At 43.1% G+C, this 25,432-nt stretch overlaps 3 protein-coding genes across 4 annotated transcripts in view; 2 read left to right on the top strand and 1 right to left on the bottom strand.

The window, feature by feature from the left end:
• LOC311115425 (vang-like protein 1) overlaps window positions 1–6,296 on the top strand; it is a 48,058-nt gene extending 41,762 nt beyond the window's left edge. For both annotated transcript variants that reach the window (XM_084190605.1, XM_084190604.1), the window contains exons 7-9: window positions 1,822–1,969; window positions 2,427–2,661; window positions 2,912–6,296. In XM_084190605.1, coding sequence (XP_084046731.1) covers window positions 1,822–1,969; window positions 2,427–2,661; window positions 2,912–3,172 — 644 coding nt within the window. In that variant the 3' untranslated portion in view covers window positions 3,173–6,296. The remainder of the gene's footprint in view (window positions 1–1,821; window positions 1,970–2,426; window positions 2,662–2,911) is intronic.
• Window positions 6,297–10,161: 3,865 nt separating this feature from the next.
• On the bottom strand, window positions 10,162–16,537 carry LOC311115395 (calsequestrin-2-like; the record flags this gene model as incomplete). Its single annotated transcript, XM_084190570.1, has 11 exons — window positions 16,051–16,537; window positions 14,074–14,158; window positions 13,780–13,880; window positions 12,699–12,807; window positions 11,901–11,974; window positions 11,655–11,785; window positions 11,269–11,314; window positions 11,113–11,167; window positions 10,750–10,850; window positions 10,558–10,632; window positions 10,162–10,383 (listed from the first exon to the last, which is right to left on the bottom strand). The coding sequence occupies exons 1-11, from the start codon at window positions 16,285–16,287 to the stop codon at window positions 10,162–10,164; spliced, it is 1,236 nt and encodes a 411-aa protein (XP_084046696.1). The 5' UTR covers window positions 16,288–16,537.
• A 1,935-nt stretch (window positions 16,538–18,472) lies between these two features.
• poglut1 (protein O-glucosyltransferase 1) lies at window positions 18,473–23,302 on the top strand. Its single transcript, XM_084190603.1, has 10 exons — window positions 18,473–18,577; window positions 19,546–19,642; window positions 19,787–19,930; window positions 20,295–20,430; window positions 20,617–20,738; window positions 20,837–20,996; window positions 21,125–21,183; window positions 21,653–21,820; window positions 21,973–22,029; window positions 22,176–23,302. Exons 1-10 carry the CDS (start codon window positions 18,502–18,504, stop codon window positions 22,330–22,332), a joined length of 1,176 nt encoding a protein of 391 aa, XP_084046729.1. The 5' UTR covers window positions 18,473–18,501; the 3' UTR covers window positions 22,333–23,302.
• The last annotated feature ends 2,130 nt before the right edge of the window (window positions 23,303–25,432 follow it).

Below are 25,432 nucleotides of genomic sequence, written 5' to 3'. Positions count from 1 at the left end.
GTTCTACATTTTCACTTTTTGCTCAACATTTGCTTTGACTGTTTCTGATATGGAATAATAATTAGTTGAATTTGTCAAATCAGCTCTGGGCAAGAGCGAAATCTCACAGGATATCTGGAGAGAGGGAAATTAAATAAATGCATTTGTTTGAACATGTTTTGTTTTGAAGTGAAGAGGCATCATGACTACTTCATGAGTACTCACAAGCAATCTCATTATTTGTATCTTCTCTGTGCTCCCCATAAGTGTACCACCTCTCCACCTCCCTCTTTCTCCCCCCCTCTCTCTCTGCCTCTCTCTGCCTCTCTCTCTGCCTCTCTCTGCCTCTCTCGCTCTCTCTCTCTCTCTGCCTCTCTCTCTCTCTGCCTCTCTCTGCCTCTCTCTCTCTGCCTCTCTCTGCCTCTCTCGCTCTCTCTCTCTCTGCCTCTCGCTCTCTGCCTTTCTCTCTCTCGCTCTCTGCCTCTCGCTGTCTGCCTCTCTCTCTCTCGCTTTCTGCCTCTCTCGCTCTCTGCCTCTCGCTCTCTGACTCTCGCTCTCTGCCTCTCTCTCTCTGACTCTCTCTCTCTGCCTCTCTCTCTCTGCCTCTCTCTCTCTCTCTCTCGCTCTCTGCCTCTCTCGCTCTCTGCCTCTTGCTCTCTTCCTTCCTCTATTATTTCTCTGTCTCCCTCCTCCTCCTCCTCCTCCTCCTCTCCCTCCACCCTCCAGTAGAGCTCAGAGATGAGACAGCCAGCAGTGTTAAATCAATAGCTATACTGCCCACTCTGTCGCTCTCCTCTCATTCTCCTCATAGAGGAGCTGGTCTCTGGGGAGTCCCCCTCTCTGTCATCACAGTAACTGCAGCAGGGACAGTGACATGGGGAAGTCTGGGAGAGAGACTATCCTCCCTCCATTATCCATGACTAAGACACATCACCTAACCACTAAGCATGGTAGAGGCTGTTAGAACACAGAATACAGATGTGGCAGCAGGAGACATGGCTTTGCTGAAATGAATCATGATACTCATAGACAGTCACCCTTAATTCCCAATGTTTAGCTTTTCAGTACTATATTTTATACGGAAATACACATGTATTCGCCCACAGGGTTCTCGCCTTTACATCAAGCAAGCTGTGTTCTTTTGATCACCAGTTAATTCTTCTTCATGATATTAACCCCCATCATTACTACTTCAAAATAAAAAACATCTCTCTTTTGGGTTGGTACGTTTACAGGTTCATGACCTGACTGGCAGTGCAAACATGGCTGCCGTTTCTCAGACTGGAGAAATAGGGCGTGGATGTATAATATAATGATCCCGTCCCGAACCCCCAGCCTCCCCTACATTAATACTGCAGCAGCTCCAGCCGTCTCTTAGCCTCTATTAACATGAGCTGCCGCTCTCTTGCATATTAAAGCTCTCATAATGACATGCGCCTGACGCTCACCTTTTGAAGTTGGCCCGGGATGTTTATTAAGACAGACACTCAGCACCGCCCAAAGACACAGAGAGGCAGAGAACCCGGAATAACTGAATGTGAAACAGTGGGCGAGGAAGTTTGAACTTGGAACATGCATTTCTAACTATGCAGATTTTTTGATGATTACAGTGTTCCGTCCTTTATAATTTGGGTTTTACTACTATTCAAAGACACAAAGAAGTGTGTGTTCAGTTGTCACATTGTTTTTTCAAGTGTCTATATATGTCTGTCTTACGCTAAGTATAGGGCATGTTTTTTAGCGTGGTGATATCTTGACACTCTGACTTTGCAATATTCTGCATCAGTGAAAATAATGAACACCTATATTAACCTAACATCCCTCTGTTGTCTGCCTCCCTAGGCCCTGGGAACAACGCAGCGACCGGATTGGCCCACTCCCAGTCTCGGGCTATGATCGCCGCTGCCGCCCGCCGCCGAGACACCAGTCACAACGAGCTGTACTACGAGGAGGCAGAGCACGAGAGACGCGTCCGCAAACGCAAGGCCCGGTGAGAGACAGGTTTGGGGGTTTTCGGCTGTTTGATAAAGGAATGGAAGGACATATGGGGATTGTTCTTGTATATCTGTGGTAAAGGAGCCGTTTGGACATGCCAAGCAAACAAAGTATGTCTCATCTCTTTGGTTTTGATATTATATTACGTTTACATTTCAGTCACTAAGCAGACGCTCTTATCCAGAGCATCTTCTAAATAGTGCATTCATCTTTAGATAGCTGGGTGAGACAACCACATTTCACAGTTGTAGTAAGAACGTCTTCCCTAAATAAAGTAGTTATCAGCTAATTCAGTGCTAGTAGGAAAATCTTTTATTTATTTATATATATTTTTTGATTAGTTACTCCTATGCCATGTCAAAACTTTTTAGATGTTACCAAAGCCCCTGTAGTAGGAGTATACACTCCATCATCATTTGTGCTGAACAACCACATTTCATGTGCCCTCCCAGACTGGTGGTGGCGGTAGAGGAGGCCTTCACACACATCAAGCGCATGCAGGAGGAGGAGCAGAAGAAAGCCCCCGGCGACGTGATGGACCCCCGTGAGGCCGCCCAGGCCATCTTCCCCTCCATGGCCCGCTCCCTGCAGAAGTACCTCCGCACCACCAGGCAGCAGCACTGCCACAGCATGGAGAGCATCCAGCAGCACCTGGCCTTCTGCATCACCAACAACATGACGCCCAAGGTGACCAAGTGTTCTGATCAGTGGAGGCTGGTGGGAGGAGAAATCGGAGGACGAGCGGATTGTAATGGCTGGAATGGAATAGTTGTGTGGTCCATTCATTCCGTTCCAGCCATTACAATGAGCCCGTCCACCAATTTAAGGTGACATCAGCCTCCACTGGTTTTGACCAACTCCTTTGAGTGTCACCTTACTTGTATAGTAGTAACAAATAATGATGTTATTTGGAAAGTGCTAACTCCTCTCCTCATAGGCCTTCCTGGAGAGTTACCTGACCCCCGGGCCCACCCTACAGTACGGCCGCGAGCGCTGGCTGGCCCGGCAGTGGACTCTGGTCAGTGAGGCCTCGGTCACCAGCGGCCTCAAGGAGGGTGCCATCTTCCTCGTCAAGTGCATAGACTTCAGCCTGGTGGTGACGGCCAAAAGGATCCCCTACATCCAGCTTTCAGAGGAGTTCATCGACCCCAAGTCGCACAAGTTCGTCCTGCGGCTACAGTCAGAGACCTCTGTGTAGAACTGGACAACTGGTTTTAACACCACCACCCCTTTGTTTTCAAAATGGTTTTATTTTGGGTTTGCAGTTTTGTTTTATTTTGGGATTTTTATATATTATATATGAATATATATATATGTTACACACACGTTGGAATATATTGTCCTTTTTTATCTATGGTTTACCTGGTTTATATGAGTTAATATTTTTTTTAATGTAAAAATATATATACACCGGTGATGAATTTGACACGTCTTGTATGCACACACAGAAGATTGAACTGGACTCTGTGGAGATGCAACTATTGAGGAACAATGTCTGCACACAACTGCATATAATGTGTCAATGTCTATGAACACAATCAGTTGTTCCACCTCTGAAAGACTGATGCAGAGCTCAAGACAAGGAATTGTTTTAATTCCATGACTCAAGACAGAAAGTAGAGACCGAAGGAGGTGGTGGTTGGCCATTTTGACATATCACGAGAAGTCAGATGACACTACTGTTGCCATGGCCATTCCTTCATTCCCCCTCAGCTAAACCACTACGGACGGTGAACTGCCACTATTTAACTGTCTCTTTTTAGGCTTTTATCACAATCGCCTCAGGCCTGTCTGCTGTTCTGCAGCGGAAGCTGTCCCACTCCTCCCTCAGTCTCTACCAACAGAGTGAGAATGTCTCTTGATGCCCTCACTTGGACAGACACCTGTATTACTGAGGCATCTGGGATCGATTATTTGGTCTGCTTTCTCTGGATCATAACTGTCCACCTTAATGCCCAAGGCTTGGTTTCCTATTTCCTGTTGAAACTCAACCATTTTGACTTAAATCATGAAACTATAGCTACTTCAATCACATTTTTGCATTACATGCACATGTTCTCTACATTTGTATATTGAATATGTATAAACACATTGTGATATAATGGTGTGTAAATCTATGCCTACTGGGTTAATCTCCCTCCCATTTCCTTATATCCCAATCTGTGGATGTACATTAGTCAGAGATGAATATCAGTAGCATTTGTTTTGTAATTCTAATTTAAACAAAACCCTTGTTTTAGCTGTTATTGGTGATGTTAAATTCAAATTCAATGCCAATTTATACGGCCTTAAATCTCCAAGGGATCTGTTAAAAAAATATGTATTTTTAGGCCTCAAAGTAAGTAGTACGGCTTATGCATACAGCAGCACTTTTCCAGGTGCAATGTAGCAATACAACAGCATGTTATACTGCAGTTAATCTCATCCACAAGCCAGCTCTCTCTCTGTAACAGAAGGTTATACTGTACTATACAGGCCCATGTTCTGTTAGAAGTACTACTGTCAACACGGGGGAAGCTCAGATGGGTCCATCCATATCCCAAATGAACAGATGTAACATTTTCAACATACCAATACACTCATGGCTGGTTTGTAAAGCAGAGCTCTTCAAACATTTAAAACCAAAGTTGCCCATTTTAGGAATCCCATAGGATCCTGATTGCTGATGTAACTCCTCAATATTTACAGCTTCTGTAATTGATTTTGGAGATGTGCTGCTGTCTCCGTTCCACTTTTACATTTTTCATGGGATGTTCCCACTTCCCAGCTTAGTCATATTTTGATATCGAGTCCATTAAGGACCCTGTATTTGCTGAAATTTAACAATTACCTTTTTATAAAGCAACACATTCATGTCCCGCATATATCTCTCATCTCAGAGTTCGGGCTTTAACGTCTATCACGCTTACTTTGCATGATGGAGAACTCCAGGAGAGAAGATACACAGATGATACAACTAAGGTATGACACTGATTTGGACCACAGCATAAATCTTCCCTGTGTACCTTGTACACTGTACGCAGAACTCTATTCTGCAGCTATTACCATTGAAGCTCTAAGCGGTTAGTTAAGCTAATCAACCCTCTTGAGATGGTGAGTATGGTATGAGGTGGTGAAGAGGAGCCTCCCTTGTAACTCACCCGTCTAGTTTGTCTTCTACTACAATGTCATCAAGTGATATATATTGTTGAACTGTGAATCTGGGGACCTGATAGCTTTTGAATTGGTTCCTTATTAAAAAGGATGAACATAGAAATGTTTGATGAATTTAATCCCTCATAATGACATAAGAATCCTATATTCTCCCCTGGTGGATGTGGATGGCAGATTTAGATCCATCCAGGATGAGTTGTTTCAGAGGTGATCTGGACCAGCCTCCTTTCTACGTAAAATCTTCTCAATCCCCCGTAGAATTGACTTCTGGCTTGTAGAGGTCCTCCACGGTAGTACAGCTCTACATGTCATTCATAAAAAACTAAACTGTCCGTCAGCGCCCCCTGGCAGACAAACCAGAAGGTGTAAGACTGGTATGGCCTGGGTTTACTGTTGATGGGTGGTGAAACATGCAGGCTTTTGACACATTTTCACACCTTCACAAACAAACGCATGATGCCGTGTCAGGTTATACACAAAGCATTTTTTAACGATCAGCATGTGGCTCATAAAAGCCACTTGGAAATGCAACTTCTCTTTGTTTTCTCACTCGTCATGAAAACAAACGTATTTTATACTTCTAGCACTGGGAGTTTTTTGTACCCATAATGGATGGACTTTGTATGAACCCCAACTCCTGTGACTGTGCCTCTTGTCTTTACACTGTATGTATTTATGTAGCTAAGCGTGTGCATATGTCATTCCCTTATCACATGCTCAGCCTTCCCTGTATTGACCGCAGGTTGACGTTTATTGGGATAAGTCTTGCCCTGGAGGCAGAACTGAGCGATTTCCGCTAGATTAGCCAGCGTCAAAATTGGCTGTATTGTAAAAATTCATGAAAACAAAAAATTGCTGTTTGTTCTTAATTAAAGGTTAGTGTTAGCAGTATGGTTAAGATTAGGGTAAAATCAGATTTTATGACTTTGTGGCTGTGCCAGCTAGTGACCACTCTGTAAAGCTGCCTCCATACATGAGTCATCCCAAAAAATGCTAACCTGCGTATTGACCTCTGTCATCTGGCCTGGTCACGACTAGGCTAAAGGTTAGCCAGGTTGCAGTCATACTGTAGACCTCTACTTTTTACTGACCTGACATCGCATTGTAACAAATGTGTCAATTTCACTATACAACATAGGCATTTGTGTAAAATAAACATTTTTATGAACATTTGTAAACTGGCTCTAGGAAGGACTGTTTTTCAAGCATTCCATTGAAATGATTTTTTTTTGGACCATACAACTATATCCTAGCATGTCTGTGGTCCATTATGTGGTGGTTATAAATTTAGGTAACATCATTGAGTGCCATTGGTACTAAGAAATCACTTATATTGACTGTCACCCACGCATAGAAAGTGAAATGACCATTACTTGTTGCCTCTTCTGAGGAGGCTCAATGAGGAGCTGTCAGTGTGTATAATTGTCTAGACTAGAGTTCCACTACTTTATAAATGAATACAGTGCTGCCAGACTACCCACAAGTACCACAGTGTGTTGTTATGACCTATTAACTGTCAAACCCCAATTTAAACATTCTGCTTTGTCATCGCCCATTAACAGTTTGATCCTGCTATATGAGCCAAATGTCAGCTTTTTGGGTTATTTTGGGGCTGGCTGGTTGTTGTCATGGTGCCCATAGTAATTGACTTGCTGTCAGGCTCTCAGTGGGGCGCCACACAGCCTTGTGGGTAAATGAATGTGTGCAGCGGCGACGCACGCGACCTCATCCCCCGAAAACTAGCTGCGGGCCCACCTGTCACTACTCATCTGTCACCGGTTTAATCCTCGCTTCTCCTTCGCTCTCCGGAAGAGCAACAGAGATACATAATCAGAGTGTGGAGAGGAAATGAGAACCATTTGCATCTAAATGGAATGTTCTTTTCTCATACTTTCCCTCCTTTGGTTTTGTAATGACTTGGTGATGTGTGCTGGCCTGGCTGTGTGCAGACCGACTGAAGCAGTGGGGGAGAGATCAGTGGTATTTGGTTCTCACAGCCTGCTCTGAGCCTTTTGGGCTCTGATGAACAAGATCAGTTCTGGGTAGGGCAGATCTGTAGTACTATCCTGTGCTCACAGAAGTCTGACGAAGCTCTTCTGACCAAGGAGCTTGACTCTGAAACACATCAGGAATACACACTGAAAGGTCCAATGCAGCTGTTTTTATCACAATGTCAAATCATTTCTTGGTAACAGTTAAGTACCTTACTCTGATTAGTTTCAATTAAAATGGTCAAAAAGAAACAAAAATAGCGTCTTAGCAAAAGGCAATTTCTCAAGCAAGAATTTTGCTGGGACTGTCTGCGAGTGGTCTGAGAGGGGAGAGGAAAACAGAAATTGAGCTATTATTGGCAGAGCGGTTTGAAACTCTTTCTTATTGGTCTATTAAATGAGAATTTTGCTTTTTTACAACCAAATCAATTTTTGATGTAAATGCCATGTTATAGAAGGGTCCAGACACTTTTTTGCGATTTCACTTGTTTTTGAGAAACGTACCCCAAGCAGCGATTCACTTCCTCATCCTAGTTGTGCAGTATGGGGGCTCTGGAAAAACATGAACAAAGGCTCCAAAAACATTCTGAACTTTATCCGCAACATTATATTCCATTTTTTTGTGACTCGAGCAATACCTCTCCGTCCATTTTAGCAGCAGGAGACACGGAGAATGGAACAGCTGGATTGGGGAAGCGGCTTGAGTCGCACAAAATGGAATATAACGTTGTGGATAATGTTCAAAATGACAATTTCATGTGTACAATATCTAAACACCTGCATCACTATACTGAGAGCGTTTCCGTTTCTAAAAGGATATATTTGGGTGTTTTTGGATCATTTGTTCATGTTTTTTCAGAGGCCCCGTACTGCACAACGAAGAGGAGGAAGTGAATCGCTGCTTAGGGTAGGTTTTTAAAAAACAAGTGAAATTACCCCAAAAAAATCTAACACAATACTTTACATAAATTGAGATTTGGTTGTAAAAAAGCCAACTTCTCCTTTAACTATATAATTTACTGCATCCCACCAAAACAGGCTGAAATTTCAGGCGGTCTTTTCAAGTAGCGCTTACACTAAAATGGCATCATTTTCACAATTTCAAAGTATTATTCCTACCTCATAGTGTGGAAATATATATAAAACACAGGAAAATCAAATTTTTGACTGCACTGGGCCTTTAAATGTGCACTAATAGTGGCAGGTGCACATAACTCTCCCCATCAATCAATTGTCACTTCTTTGATTTTGCACCTGCAATAAACCTCCCTCTCAGTCCCCAAACAAAAACTAACAAGTGTTACGGCCACACTGTTAAACTGATAGAGAATAAGGCCCGGGATGGAGATTACCTACTCTTACCTATTTTAGGGTCATGTCTAGAAGGGATTCTAGCTAACCCTAAAATAAAATAAACGTTTAAAAAAACGAACCCTATTCCAAACCTTAACCTAATTCTCCTATCCTGCTACGTTAATTATCCTAACCTGCTGCGTAAGGTCTCCTAAACCTGCTACGAAAAGTCGATTTTAACAAAAGCTGTATCCCTTTTAGACCAACCCTTTCTTAGTCCCATCTTCCATGGAGCTTTTGCTGTTCGCTGAATAACCAAACGCCTGACCGATGTGCCAACCCCTCTTTGCATTTACTTCAGCCATTATTCATGTTGAACATCATCACGTTTTGTCGTGACTCGTGACACGGGTATCAATAAAAGTGAAGGCCCTGGAGACCCTTACTGGGGGCCACAAGCATATTTCACACACTCATACTGGTCTTAAGTGTTTTCACTCCCAGTTCCCTTGGGGCAGGGAGAACATGCAGTGATTTGTCCTGTTGCCTGCGGATACAACCTCTTAGCTCCTCCACCACATCCCTTCAGCCATAGCATGGCATGTTTATGTATCGTGCCATAATCCAGACATACTGTCTGCATACCACAGCATATGAGTAGCTGGAGGGAGGTGATTTTAACTGAATCTCTCATATTCATTTATGCCCAGTAACACTGATTCACCCAAAGTGTGTGTGTGTGTACATTAAAAGTGTGTGTGTGTACATTAAAAGTGTGTGCGGTTGCAGTTGTGGGGTGGGTTGCCTGTGCCTGGGCCTGTGCCTGTGCTTCCCACCCTGCATTAGAAGGACTAACGATGTTGCATTATTCAGAACGGTTTGAATAATTCATAGTGAGAAGTGTACAGCCAGAGAGGATGCTGGTCGGGACTCTGGCTGGCAGTGTGAGAGTTGACCTCAGTAACGACAGAGGCCTGAAGCATAAACACACTCACACTCACACTCTCTCTCACACACACACACTCACACACACTCTTACATGTAGACATAGACACACACGTACACGCCATTGGAGACTGGTGTGGGAGAAGCTATAGGAGGACAGGCTCATTGTAATGGCTGGAATGGAATAAATGGAACTGAGTCAAACGTGGTTTCTATATATTTGATCTGTTTGATACTATTCCATTCCAGCCATTACATTGAGCCCGTCCTCCTATAGCTCCTCCCACCAGCCTCCACTGGTACACACACATCACACGCATACACACACCCAATACCTATAGGTTACATTACATTTATTCATACAGTATCACATAATTATACAATCAAGTATTTATTGAATCAAGAACACAACCTGGACTAAGAACCTTTACTTTTACAATCATCTGCCATAAAGAAGCTTTTATTTAGAAAATGTACAAAGTTATTCTATGATGGACTAGTGTTACAGTTTTATTTCACAGTCTAATTAAGTATTTACCTGCTATGGTCTGAGAAATTGCATGTTAACAATTGGTTATTATAGTGCTTCTAGTACAAAGAACTGAACACTACAAATAACTACCTGGTATCAAGTAGTAAAGGCTATACATGTACTTATTTAAATAAATCCCAAAGAAACCAAGCGTTTACTATTCGATAATTCTCATGCAACTACCATATTACCCTACAACTTCCATGAAAATACAAGATAAATACCAGACTGTTCAATAAAACATAACCCATGCAATCTCTGTTAGACTGCAGGTTAGTCACTGTCATCATTGCCATCATCGTCTCCATGATCATCGTGATGGTCACTATGGTGCCTATCCTCCCTGTCAACCCCGTCATAATCATAGTCATCCTTCACATCATCGTCATCCTCAGTGTTGACCTTCCCAGACAGCACGTCTTCTATCCAGTCCTCCAGTTCCTCAGCCGTGGGCAGGTCTTCGTCATTGGACATGTCCAGCCAGATACTGTCCGCCTGCCACAGTGGGGGTCAAAGTTCAACCACTCGCCACCTCATCCAATTAGATTTGTCTTCAGCTCAAGAGGTCATACAGATTCTATTCTAATGAGATGTCCAGAGATGTTATCTTACCATTACGTTGAATCAACAGGTGGAACACAATTTAAGTTAAAGGAGAGCTCAACTTACGTCTGTCACGTTCACAACTCCAATCTGAGGCTTAAACAGGTTCACCTTGAAGGTCTTCTCCCAGTATGTGGTCAGCTGGATCGGGGAGACAGACGCAAAGCATTGGTGCAGTTTATAAAGCTGAACAATTAACTCACACCAAATGAAATATGTCTTCATATGTAATGGTGTGTGTGGGGTCAGAGGTCATACCAGTGGGAAGTCATCAGGGTCAATCCACACTATACTGAGCTCAGGGTTGTTGGTGTTGTCTCTGGCCACATCTTTCAGGATCTCTAGGAACTCATAACCATCTGGAGAAATCACAGATGGACAGCTTAGAGATATTTGTACACACCCATTTGTGTCCTTACCCATGTACTGCATTAAATATAGAATCCGCATTATGGGAAACAGCGCCACTGTCCGCCCCAGCACCTTGGTTATTGTTTTTTTTGTGGACAAAATGGAGGAGAGGTGTGTCGAGAAAATTGCAGTACATATTCTGCTGTTCTATCTGTTGTTTCACCATTAAGGATTCCAGCTTTAAAAATTAGAAAATAAAGATCAACAAACCAGGGTCTTCCTCCTCAGCAAAGGCTACAATGTGGATCCCATCCAGGTCATCCTCCTGGGAAAGGGACATTGAATGAGTAAAGGGTACACATATAATACTACCAGTATAATTCCCTATTCTCAGGGAGAGGTACAGTAATACTGTAGGTAACTCACCCATGTCTCAAACATGTCCTCCGCACGCAACTTTCTCAGAGTCGCCCTGTAGAAGACAGACCACAGCCACACAACATTTCAAGAATATCCAACAGTAAACTGGGTCATCCATATGAGATCAGGAATATTAACAGTGATGATATGAAAAATGACTGGATTCTAATGATCCATCTGCACCAATGGGAGAAGTTAAAACCACAGAACTAAAGGGTCGCACACATCGCACCAAATGTGGATGTTCTGTTCGTCGACCGATCGTTCAGTGATGTCTGACTGCCGACATTTTCACGCGATTCTACATGTAAAATCGGTTTCAAGTACTCTCGGCAGGCAAATGTTATTGGTGTGTTCGAGCCCTAAAATAAAATAATACTTTTTATGGTTACCTTTTGTGTTGGTGGACAAACTCCACTATCTCCATCTCTGAGAGTTGCCTGCCAGGGAGGATGGCTGGTTCCTCCATGAAGGGCTCATAGAAATTCACCTCGTTCATCTTCAGAGAGAGGTGCTTCGCCGTCTGCATCACAACACACGTACTTAGCTATCACTGATGTTGTGTAGAAACTGACCTAGATATTGCCTACACACACATGTTTGACTTGATTCAGGTTTGTGGAGTGTACTGTACTTACAGCTTTGTCGAATGTGGCGAAGAACTTGATATAGGGCTGAAACCGCTCTGAGGCCTCCTGGAATGCCTTGTAGTCTGATAGAATGGAAGAAGAAGAGGAGGGAGAGAAAGAAAGAGATTACAGTTTGGCAGGGTTGCATTCAAAACTCATCTTCCTTCAGAAAGCTATGTGATCAGGAAAACAAGGGTTGACATTCAATTTCAATTTCCCAGCGTAATCTCTCTCCCACCTCCTCAGTAAAAGAACCATTTTACAACCAGCTTCTGAGGCGCCAGGCTATCCTCTCAATAAGCCCTAAGGTCACGGCCATAGGACCTACAATCTTCTCTCCGAAATAGGATTTTTCTTAATAAAAGCCGCATCATGCCTCTGTCAAATATGAGGAGATTTTTATCTTCCCTCCTCTCGCTTCTCCTTTTCTTCTTTGGAGCAGCGCTGTCTATAATTGCTCTCGACCTATTAGACAGAGAACTAGAAGCTATTAAAAGCCTCTCAGGAGGCAAGAAGGAGTGTAGATCAGCCCAGAACAAAGTGTCTTTTTAGCAGCTGGCTTAATGGCTATTTGCCTCTATTAGGTCCCATGTGGAGTAGTGAGCCTCTGGGGAGTATAGGGCAGGAACAGCAGGGAGACTTTAAGGGGGCTGATTTGGACAGCTGAAGTATGAAACCACACTGAGACGAGTGCACCTTAAAGCAAGGGACAATTTCTCACTCCCAACAGTTCTTCACACACTTCACTTGTTTGACACGTGTGAACAGGCCATCCCATAACACATGCTTTGGCATACACAGACTCACATGAGTCCTCTCCCTTGAAGTAACCAATGAGGCGGATGTCTTCTTCCATCCTCTCGAAGGCCCTCAGTTCCATAGGGTTACTGATGAGCTCCACTGGGTCCTCCAACACCTAGGGGGCAGAGCAGCACAACAGCATGGTCATTCATTAACACAGTGGGAGAGAGTGGGCTGTGATGAGTGAGTGGCCTTGAAATACAGAAAAGTTGCCACTTGTATTAGGCAAAAAGCATTGCTTGTACTGTACATGAGCAACACAAGTTTACTCCTTGCGTTTATCTTTTATTAATTCATCAGGTTTGCTCTCTACTAGCTTCAAACTTTACACCACTAGCTATATTTACTAATTACAACATCCCTTCAAACACTAACTCTGTTTATTTTCCCAGGAAAGACAAGGGGGAAGAGGACTTAGTGTTCTCCTGCTGAGCCGTGCGTTACATTGCATCATTTACATATCATCTAATGAGGCAGAAGCTGTTCATTTATTATAACATGATGAGCTAAGAAGTCTTCTCCCCCTGTGGTTCTGTCCCTCTTACACTGGAGGAAGAGACACTCCCTCTTCCCTCTCTCTTCTACCTCCCACCTCCCTCTTCCCTCTCTCTCCCACCTCCCTTCTTCCCTCTCTCTCCCACCTCCCTCTTCCCTCTCTCTCCCACCTCCCTCTTCTCTCTCTCTCCCATCTCCCTCTTCCCTCTCTCTCCCATCTCCCTCGCTCGCTCTCTCTCCCACCTCCCTCTTCCCTCTCTCTCCCACCTCCCTCTTCCCTCTCTCTCCCATCTCCCTCTTCCCTCTCTCTCCCACCTCCCTCTTCCCTCTCTCCCACCTCCCTCGCTCGCTCGCTCTCTCTCCCACCTCCCTCTTCCCTCTCTCTCCCACCTCCCTCTTCCCTCTCTCCCACCTCCCTCGCTCGCTCTCTCTCCCACCTCCCTCTTCCCTCTCTCTCCCACCTCCCTCTTCCCTCTCTCTCCCACCTCCCTCTCTCCCTCTCTCTCCCACCTCCCTCTCTCCCTCTCTCTCCCAACTCCCACCTCCCTCTTCCCTCTCTCTCCCACCTACCACCCCTTTGTTTCCTACTCACATCCAGCAGGAATTCCACAAGGGTGTCTGCCGAGAATTCCCCGTCAAACTCGATCACACGGTCGTCCTTGAAGATGTACAGACTGCCCTCCTCCTCCAAACCTGAGGGCCCAGATGAAAGGGGGATTCAGGAAGCATTGGTGACTGGGTGCCAACTGGAAAACAAGCCTTGACAAATACTTATTTTGTAGAGGTTATGGCATTTTGATATTTTTGATGTGACCAGGGGTTTGCCTGACCATGTGACCTGACCAGGAAACACTCTGGGACCTATATATGACAAATGAGGACGTACCCAGTTTCTTGGCCACTTTAGCATCCTTCTGGGAGTCGACCATCCCAAAGCCAATGTCCTTGTCCTCCAGGACCTGTGCAGTCAGCTGAGGATTTAACAAGACACAACATTTATTATCAGCCAACTTGGTATTTCAACAATGTGTTGTTTGGGGTGTTGTGGGCTCTTATTTCTTTATGATCCACCTCAATCATTAGAACAATTCCGCATTGCATTAGTCCACTGTGGGAAATATAAATATATAACCTGCTTTCAAACTCAACTTCCTCTCTCTCTGATGCTTGGTATTTGGGCTGGCAACCGCAGCCAGTGCTGTCTTTGTCAATATGGCTTTGATCACCAAGGTTCTAGAGGAGAGCACCCTGTGGACTGACTGTGGGAGAAACTCCTTTGTAAGTGTCAGCACTGTTTACTGCTCAGAAAACACTTCCTCAGAGAGGAACAAAGGCCTCTAAACTACTACTGCACTGCAGAGGGGTAAAGGGGAGTTCGACTCAGGTCATTTTGTTGTGACTGGGGTGGGTACTTCTAACTTATAGAAAAACTGATATTGGCGAATAGTTAAGCTACTGTTTACTATGCATTTATACTGTCACAAGAAGCAATGGAGCCTCTTTGATTAGCTAGTTCATGTATTCTGAGCCAATTAAGTAGTTATAAGCTATAATTATAGGCTGACCTAGAATCCTGGGACATTGGGGTAATCAACATGGGAATATACATAATCATCACATCCTGAATGTATGATACTGCTCTGTTCTACAAGAGAAATCAGGTAATGCACTCTATAAAACTACCCATCAACCTTTGACAAATGACAGCAATATAACCTATAGAGTTCACTCTTTAGGTCAGGGGTGTCAAACTCATTCCACGGAGGGCCGAGTGTCTGCAGGTTTTTGGTTTTCCTTTCAATTAAGACAACCAGGTGAGGGGAGTTCCTTACTAATTAGTGACGTTAATTCATCAATCAAGTACCAGGGTGGAGTGAAAACCCGCAGACACTCTGCCCTCTGTGGAATGAGTTTGACACGTGCATCAAGTATGGAAAACGGAAATAAGATATTATTCTAGTTTTAGTCTGTTCTTTCTCATGACATGTTGTGACAGATAAGCTTCAGTGTAAGTGACAGAAGGTTATGTGTGATTGAGGTGCTTTGACTAATCTCTGACATCAAATCTTTGTTTTACAAAGGCTTCTGATTGGTCATATAGCAGCTGTCCAGGCACATAACTTATTTCTGCTGTAACTCTTGTCCACACAGTGTCCAGCAATCCTCATTTCAAATGTCCTGGTAACGCATAAAGATGTCAACACTATTTATGATGTCACCGGAGTTGAAGTGACAGACAGTTAACTTCAGTGAGTGAAGCCATGTAAATCAACCAGCTTAAATGTGATGGAAAGACGATGCTGACCTTGGGAACAAACAGGTGCTTTTACAAAGACGTATCTAAGGAACTAGGATGTGTAGTATATCTGCCATGTCAATTATGAAATTAAATGTTTAAGTTCACTGTGATTACCATTAAGCCTTAAAGCTCTACATGTCCATATGTCCCCATCTTCATCTGTTAAAATGACCTTTTGTCTGTGCTCTACACATTTTGTCTTGGGGTCGAATAATAATCCCATAATCCTATTCACAACCTTGTTGACCTTGCTTACCAAGAAACATCTACTATCCGGGATCCTTGGGATGTCCCTACCCAAAACTCTAACCCTAACCTTAACCCCTACCCTAACCCTAACCATAACCCTTACCTAACCCTAACCCTAATTTTAATCCTTACCTTAACCATTTTCAATTTCAACAACAATGGGGAATGGACGTCCCAAGGATCCCAGATAGCACTGACCCTCAGACAAGGAACGTTGGCCCCTGTTGGCTGCCCAATAGCATCTGCACATCCCTGCACTACTTTTCCCCCCTCTCTCTCCTCCACTCTCACCTCGTCTCCTCTTCCCCCTCTTACCTCCAGCACAAGCTCAGTCATCTGAAGCTGCTTCTGCCTGCCTTTGTGAGCCGGCTGCGGTTCATGGTAGAGTAGGCACAGCATGTCAAACCTCTTCAGAGCCTTCTTGTAGTTGCGTTCATTGATGTGCAGAACGCGGTCCTTCCCGTCAAAGCTGGGGAACTCCAGTCCTTGCTCTGCAGAGCACAGGGAGGCCAAGTACAGACAGGGCAACAGGGACAGCCAGAGGAGCTGCATGCTTCTTAGAGGGAAATGCCTACTAATGGACAATGAGTAGGAACTGGAAGAAGCAGAGGAAACTATACAGAACTATAACCCTTGAGACTTCAATGGATAGTAGCCAGTACTAGCCACCAATTGGCACCAGTAAAAGAAGCAGAAAAATAAGGTTTGAAAATATCAAGCAAGCATAGAATTGTTGTTCACCCCTAAAGTCTCCAGCTCTGGTTGTATTCTTCCTCTCTCTCTTCCTCACTCTCTCTAGTTCTCTTTCTACCTCTCTCTCTCTTTCCCTTCCTCGTTCTCTCTCTTTCCTTCTCTCTCTCTTTCTTGCCTGCCTCTCACTCTGTGGTTGAAAAAAGAAGCACCCAAAAGTGAATCCAGGGAGCTTTGGCAGAGTGGAAAGCTCACAATAAAATAGCAAGTGGTCCCCTCTCTATCACACTTCCAGGGCCCTTTTTATGAGGCCAGTTGTTTCTGGGCTTAAAATAACTGGTGGGCTACAGAAAAGAGGACAGCTAGATAGATAGGAGAACCCAGGGGGTTTCCACCGTCTCTCTATCAGTGCCTGACATGATGAAACATCTCTCTAGCTGTCAGGGGAATAGCCAAGGAGTTGGGATGTGGGGCGGAGGATAGAAGTGGATCTAGAGTGAGAGGGTTCGCCATTATGTTTGGAATGTGTGTGGAATGCATGTTATCCTAATACAGTAGAGTGTTTAAAGAATAACAGGTAAAGCCTGTAATCTACAATGTGAAGGAAATGTAATCATTGCCCTCACACAAGCCACTGTTTGTCCTTAGGAAGCCACAGTGTGTTTCGATAACATTCCAGTCCTTGTACTCCAGTGTCTTATGCCAAATGGCAAGGAGTGGAATGATATCTTAACAGACTGGTACCCAGACTAACAGTGTGTTACCATGGTGCAGATGAGCATACTGAATACTGATTTGTTCATTGTGTAATGTAGCTCCAAGTCTAGGTAGAGAGGGCCAAAATAACACTTACAATGCCATTGAAGTTTACAGATGTCATATGTCTGTGTCCTTTATTTTTCAGGGGGACCAACAGCATTGAACAAGGCTGTGTACATAACTGTGATTGAATGTGTTTGTGTGATCAAATTCAAATCTAATGAGCAGCAGATTGGGGCCTCTTTACATTGAAACAAAAATAAGCAATTTACAGAACCAACCTTGACTCAGGTCTAGATGTAACATAGTAAAAGGAAATCTGTCTACCGCCATTTAGTATGATGTGTTACGTTTCTCAAGGGTGCTGCTCATTCCCCTCCTGTACTCCCTGTTAACCCATGACTGCATGGCCAAGCACGACTCCAACACCATCATTAAGTTTGCCGACGACACAACAGTGTAACAGGGAGTTACAAGTAGTTGCAAAGTAGCTAAAAAGTAGTAAGTATTTGCAAAATTGCTTATTAGCTAAAATGCTAATGTTATCAGTGATGAGATTAGGGGAAATATTTGAATTTGAGCAACCAGGAAAAAGAGGAGTGATTTCTGCATAGTGCAACTTTAAAGATGCACTATGTAGAAATCGCTCTGCCATTTCCTGGTTGTTAAAATTATAATTGTTTGTCTAATTTCAGTTTATGTAACAAAACAAGCAGTAATTGTGTAGAGAATCATTGTACTATCTAAATCGTTAAGTTGTACAAAACCGAAAGTAAAAGATGAGAATGAGAAGCCTTGAAATAACTCACAGAACAGATCTACCTCTTACTATACTTGCATTCAAGATTTATAACTCACGTTTCTAGGTGAATTTGGTCAGGTCGCCCAAAAAGTTACATATTGTAGCTTTAAGTAAACTGTTTTATGTAACTATACCAAACGTAACGTATCATACTAATTTGGGTTACGTTTACTAATGCTAAAGTTAGCTAGGTGGCTAACATTAGCTAATCCTCTGTAGCTCAATTGGTAGAGCATGGCGCTTGTAACGCCAGGGTAGTGGGTTCGATCCCCGGGACCACCCATATGTAAAAATGTATGCACACATGACTGTAAGTTGCTTTGGATAAAAGCGTCTGCTAAATGGCATATTATTACTATGTTACATCTAGTCTATGAGAACAGGCTGACAGAACGCGCAAACGGTCCCAATATTACCGTATAGAGACGTCCATACCTGTAATTACGGTAAGTGTTTTCAGACCAAACTAGAGGCTGACCGAGCATCAGTCATAGCTAACTGTGTGAGCGAAGAAAATGAAGCTGCCTTGGCTCGTGATGCCTCTTCTAACTTTACAGTTTTGTGGAGTTGATTTCAGCGTGGCCGGATCAGGTAACAATAAAGATATGGAATATGTAAATTTGTGTTGTGCTGGACTGACATTGCATGACCGAATGAATCTCAGGAGTTCCCATTCATCCTAACTAGCTAGACCAGTTAACGTTCGCTAACAAACTAGCTAGCAAGTAGAACCAACTCATTCCATGCAAAATAATTTTTTTTGGCAGAAATCTTAGCACAATATTGGATACAGATTTTTCCAAATGCACTCCATTCAAGAAGAAGCAATTTGATTAACTGTGTGGCTCAAATTGTAACTTTAGCTAAGGTTAGTTAATGCAATGCAACAGGTCTGTTAGTTGTAGTAACGTTAGTTCGGATCACCCTAACCTTTCCCAGCCTGGTCTCATAGACTATACGTAACATAATAAATATAAATCCGGCGTACCAAATTAGTAAGTTACAGTATGTTACGTTTGGTATGGTTACATAAGACAGAAGGTTACTTAAGGCAAAAACGAAAGGAGTGTTGGCGTATAACGCAAACGTCGAGCAACCCAAAGGTTGTGTGTTAGAATCTCATCATGGACAATTTTAGCTAATTAGCAACTTTGCAACTACTTACTACTTTTTAGCTACTTTAACCCTAACCGCTAGCTAAAGTTAACCACCTAGCTAAAGTTAGCCACCTAGCTAACGTTAGCCACAACAAATTGGAATACGTAACATTTCATATGAGTTGCAATTTGTAACATATCATATGAATTGTAATTCGTAACATATCATACGAAATTAAGCATCTCAGATTGATGTACAGAATAATACGAAATGCTCTGAGACCAGGTTGCCTTGTCTCTTTTAAATACTAGTGTGCAGCTTATCCCGTATTTACAACCCAAGGCAGTGTGTAAGTAGCCTTTGCCACAGGCTTTCAGTGTGTAAGCAATCTTGCACATTGATCTGTATTTCAGTAGTCCAGGAAGAGCATGCTCTTTGCCTAACAAGCTCTGTTTTATTAGGTAATGGTGACAGGTGGCAGATGTACCTTGAAAAGATCACCAAAGCCACACAACAATACAAGCCTTGCAGCCCAAACAACTGCAGTTGCCATCTCAGGTAATGCTTGCAGGAGAACTGATGTTGCGCCCTATGAAAACAGTATTGCTATACAAAAGGCGTTCAGCTTTTTAACAAAAAGCCATTGGTTGCCTTGTTAGAGCAAATCCTTCATTTTCTCTCAATTGTCCTCAATCCATCTAGTGTCTTGAATGATGACCTACGACCTTTCAGAGGGGGAGTGTCTGAGGAGCTCATGGCGGATACGCTTCGTCGTGGCGTGGGCACCCATTACCAAATTATTAATGGTAAACTGTATCGGGAACAGAACTGTATGTTCCCAGCCAGGTGAGGAAACAAAACAATCTGTGTTCACCAGTGGAGGCTGGTGGAAGGAGCTATAGGAGGACGGGCTCATTGTAATGGCTGGAATGGAATAAATGGAACGGTATCAAACACATCACACATATGGAAACCACATTAATTCCATTCCAGCCATTACAATGAGTCTGTGTACACTCTGAGTTTGTGTGTGCAAGTGTTTCTTATCAAGCTTAGAAATCGGACCCTGGTTTTGTACGAGAAATGTGGTCCATTAATTAGTGGTCGATCATTTAGTAACATTTATTATCTTTAGGCCTATATCAGTAGCGAGCTAGTTAATATGCTACAGTCATCCTGTCTCATCTGTCTGTCTCTCTGGTTGGTTTAGGTGTAGTGGGGTGGAGCACTTCATCCTGCAGGTGATTGACAAGTTGCCAGACGTGGAGATGGTGGTGAACGTGCGGGACTACCCTCAGGTGCCAGGCTGGGTGCAGCCTATCCTGCCTGTCCTGTCTTTCAGTAAGGTCAGCTCTGCGACCATGCATGTCCTCATCACACACACAACAGTGTTGCTTGTTTCTGTTATTTAGAAAAATGTTTTTACTTTTGTAAATTAGAGATATTTGTTGGATGTAGTAAAAGAGACTTGTCCAATGTGATGGCATTTTGTTAGTGTAAAATGAAAGTGTGTTTGTGTTGTTTGCATTTAGACTGCTAACTACCAGGACATAATGTATCCTGCCTGGACGTTTTGGGAGGGGGGCCCGGCGGTATGGCCCATATATCCCACTGGACTAGGACGATGGGACCTCATGAGGGACGACCTTAAAAAGTAGGTTTGACCTCCTTGTGGTGCAAGGAAACATTTGTATTTTATTTATGCTGCCAGATAATTTTCTCTGTTATTCACGAACACTCTGTTTGTGTTAGATCGGCAGCACAGTGGCCCTGGAATAGGAAAGAGTCCAGAGGATTCTTCAGAGGCTCCAGGACTAGTCCTGAGCGGGACCCCCTGGTCCTTCTGTCCAGAGAGGCTCCAGACCTGGTGGATGCTGAGTACACCAAGAACCAGGCCTGGAAGTCTGAGAAGGTCAGTCTGGAACTGCCAATGCAAATGTCTGTGTGACAGTGGCTTGAAGGTACTGAGAGCAGTGGCTATGTTTGTCAACAGCAATATCAACAACAACAACTGTTCAATATCCTCTTATTTTTTCTTAGGACACGCTAGGTAGACCACCAGCTAAGGAGATTCCCCTGGTGGAGCACTGCCAATACAAGTAAGAACAAGATAGTATGGTGGAATTGCATTGAGCTTGGTTTTGTTTTACATCAAGTACATAGATGTGACTTCACTCTCTGAGGCTCACTGCCATTTTCCAGGTTAGCCTGGATAAAATTAGGCTAAAGTTTTTATCTTCAGATATTTTGAGATTGACTGAGAAAACATGGCCCTGGTTTTCATGAGTTGAGAGGGAAACTTCCGTTACCTGTTTCAAAGATGAGTTAATTAACCCTGGTTATTTATCTTAAACCTTCAGCTATGGTATAAAACACTACAGGTGTGCATTGTCAGCTTCAGTTACATTTGCACGTCAGGCCAGGGCTCCAAATCATTAACTCACCATTGTGGCCCCACCAGTTGCAGACTACAAATTACCAAGGACAGGGTTAACTTTTTCCTTACCCTGTACACACTGTGATTTCCACCACAATGACTACCTCATCATCTGACCTCTAACCCCTCAGGTACCTGTTCAACTTCCGGGGCGTGGCGGCCAGCTTCCGCCTCAAGCACCTGTTCCTGTGTGGCTCTCTGGTCTTCCATGTTGGGGAGGAGTGGCTGGAGTTCTTCTATCCCCAGCTGCTGCCCTGGGTACACTACATTCCTGTCAAACAGGACCTCTCTGACCTCAGGTGACCTCTCTGGCTTGGCTGTGTATCATAACTGTTCACCTGTTCAACTGTCGACTTGCTCCATGGGTAGTGTAGTGGAATATGTGGGTTTTCTATTATCTGAATGTGCTATATTATATCTATAGTGATGTCCTCCTTTTCTGTCTTTCCAGGGAACTGCTACAGTTTGTGAAAGAAAACGATGACGCCGCTCAAGAGATTGCCGTTAGGTAACAAGCTGGGATATGAACTAGAAAAATGGCTATAGTTAATGTAACCAGTCTGTCTTCTTTCTCACAGCTTGTACAGCAGCATGCTAAATAATCAGACTATTGATATTGTTGATTTTTGTTAGTTGACTAATCTCTGCCTCCAGGGGTCAGCGGTTCATCCTGGACCACCTGAGGATGGAGGACGTGTCGTGTTACTGGGAGAGACTCCTCACTGAGTTTGGTGGGCTGCTCAAGTACAAACTCCAGAGGAAGACTAACTACAATCAGGTCATCCACAAGCATGGGAGGACAGAACTGTGACAGAGTCAGGGGGGTCACTCTGTATGGAATATATGGGGGCAGCTCCAGTCCATAGATAGCTGCAGATTGATATTGGTTCACACTGCTTATTAATGTCCCTATTGCTGGTCTTAGAATTAGGAATTACTGGTCTTCACATTTAGGCTGTGGTCTCCCCATAGATTCTCCATAGGGTTAGATGTAATGGAGTACCTTTTAATGTATTGTGTTGTAGAAGATTTAGGAGCTGAAAAACGCTAGGAGAAGAAAGTGGCTATTTGGGATTGAAATTGCCATTGGGATTAGCACACAGAAAGAGTAGCATACTTTATATATTGCTTCTATTGCACAGTTTACAGTTTGTATTTAGCAGACCTGGGTTCAAATAATGTTTAGGGTATTAGAATTACTTTCAAATATATTTGGAAGTAATTATTTCAATATTTTTTATTTGAAAAGACAAGTAGTTAAATATTGGAAATTATTTGAAAATACTAAAATACACTGACTCAAATACACTCCCATGCATTAGAAAAAAATATTTGAAATAAGTATTTGAAAATACAGTACTTTCAAATAGGCTATTTATTGGAAATTATTTGAAAATACTTTTAAATAATTCCAATAGAAGTAGTTTCGGGCCACATTATTTGAAAATGTTCTCTGTATTTAAATAATACATTATGTATTTGAACCCAGGCCTGGTATTTAGTCTTTCCATGCTCAAAATATCAGCGACTTTATGCCTTGAAAGGAACTTAGGGTAGAGGATTTAGGAAGAGCTTGATAGCGTTTGCCATCAACTGATTTCCGCTATCTCACCCCACACTGAAATTGTGTGGAAAATCAATGAAATTGGTTCATTTTCCATCTGCTTTCCCTTACTGCCCTCTAGTGTGTGACAGAAGACCTGTATGCTGCTCAGGAGTTAATACATCTATTCCATTTTATTGCCAGTGGTCCATTCAACTATAAACACTCATCTCACCTCAGTGTTGCCTCTGTTTAAGAAGAACAATACACTACCATTGCTATATACAATGAAGCTTGAAACAATAGATATTAAGCAATAGATAACTACACTCAAACCAAGTGCCAACAGAACGTTATTCATTCATGTAGAATGACATGTTGTCAAACCCACTGTCATTACACTACTTTACTTGGACCTGCCTTGGAAAAGGAGTATAAGCCACAATGGTACTGAAATGTTGAATATGTTCTAGTATTCCTATTGTAGAATGTATGTGTTAGTTCTCTGACTCTACAGCTGTGGCATCCACGTACAGTGAGGCAAAAATGTATTTGATCCCCTGCTGATTTTGTACGTTTGCCCACTGACAAAGACATGATCAGTCTATAATTTGAATGGTAGGTTTATTTGAACAGTGAGAGACAATAACAACAAAAAGTTGTCAAAGTTATAAATTGATTAGCATTTTAATGAGGGAAATAAGTATTTGACCCCTCTGCAAAAATTACTTAGTACTTGGTGGCAAAACCCTTCTTGGCAATCAGAGGTCAGATGTTTCTTGTAGTTGGCCACCAGGTTTGCACACATCTCAGGGGGGATTTTGTCCCACTCCTCTTTGCAGATCTTCTCCAAGTCATTAATATTTTGAGGCTGACGTTTGGCAACTCGAACCTTCAGCTCCCTCCACAGATTTTCTATGGGATTAAGGTCTGGAGACTGGCTAGGCCACTCCAGGACCTTAATGTGCTTCTTCTTGAGCCACTCCTTTGTTGCCTTGGCCGTGTGTTTTGGGTCATTGTCATGCTGGAATACCCATCCACGACCCATTTTCTATGCCCTGACTGGGGGAAGGAGGTTCTTACCCAAGATTTGATGGTACATGGCCCCGTCCATTGTCCCTTTGATGCGGTGAAGTTGTCCTGTCCCCTTAGCAGAAAAACACCCCCAAAGCATAATGTTTCCACCTCCATGTTTGATAGTGGGGATGGTGTTCTTGGGTTCATAGGCAGCATTCCTCCTCCTCCAAACACAGCGAGTTGAGTTGATGCCAAAGAGCTCGATTTTGATCTCATCTGACCACAAGACTTTCACCCAGTTCTCCTCTGAATCATTCAGATGTTCATTGGCAAACTTCAAACGGCCCTGTATATGTGTTTTCTTGAGCAGGGGGACCTTGCGGGCGCTGCAGGATTTCAGTTCTTCACGGCGTAGTGTGTTACCAATTGTTTTCTTGTTGACTATGGTCCCAGCTGCCTTGAGATCATTGACAAGATCCTCCCGTGTAGTTCTGGGCTGATTCCTCACCGTTCTCATGATCATTGCAACTCCACGAGGTGAGATCTTGCATGGAGCCCCCCCAGGCCGAAGGAGATTGACAGTTATTTTGTGTTTCTTCCATTTGCGAATAATCGCACCAACTGTTGTCACCTTCTCACCAAGCTGCTTGGCGATGGTCTTGTAGCCCATTCCAGCCTTGTGTAGGTCTACAATCTTGTCCCTGACATCCTTGGAGAGCTCTTTGGTCTTGGCCATGGTGGAGAGTTTGGAATCTGATTGATTGATTGCTTCTGTGGACAGGTGTCTTTTATACAGGTAACAAACTGTAATTAGGAGCACTCCCTTTAAGAGTGTGCTCCTAATCTCAGCTCGTTACCTGTATAAAAGACACCTGGGAGCCAGAAATCTTTCTGATTGAGAGGGGGTCAAATACTTATTTCCCTCGTTAAAATGCAAATCAATTTATAACATTTTTGACATGTGTTTTTCTGGATTTTTTTGTTGTTATTCTGTCTCTCACTGTTCAAATAAACCTACCATTAAAATTATAGACTGATAATTTCTTTGTCAGTGGGCAAACTTACAAAATCAGCAGGGGATCAAATACTTTTTTCCCTCACTGTATGTAATGTGCTGTGTATTGTCTTGACCAACAAAGTAAGAGGTACAATGCCAAAAAAACTATGTTCAGCTTGTGGTCAAAACATATGACATGATCTTCATGGTTAGTCAGAGTATTTTATGCACAGAGATTGTACTATCATGGGCAGGTTGATTCACCTGTACAATCGGTGGAATAGTTTTGATTTATCTGTTGGGCTTTAATTCTTTGAGTAATTGATGCTATTTTTGGCTTGAAACAATGATAGA

The sequence above is a fragment of the Coregonus lavaretus genome (assembly GCF_964263955.1).
Source record: "Coregonus lavaretus genome assembly, contig: HAP1_SCAFFOLD_123, whole genome shotgun sequence".
Classification (NCBI taxonomy): Eukaryota; Metazoa; Chordata; class Actinopteri; order Salmoniformes; family Salmonidae; genus Coregonus; species Coregonus lavaretus.
The sequence above is the reverse complement of the archived record's forward strand: the minus strand, read 5'-3'. Positions and strand labels throughout refer to the sequence as shown.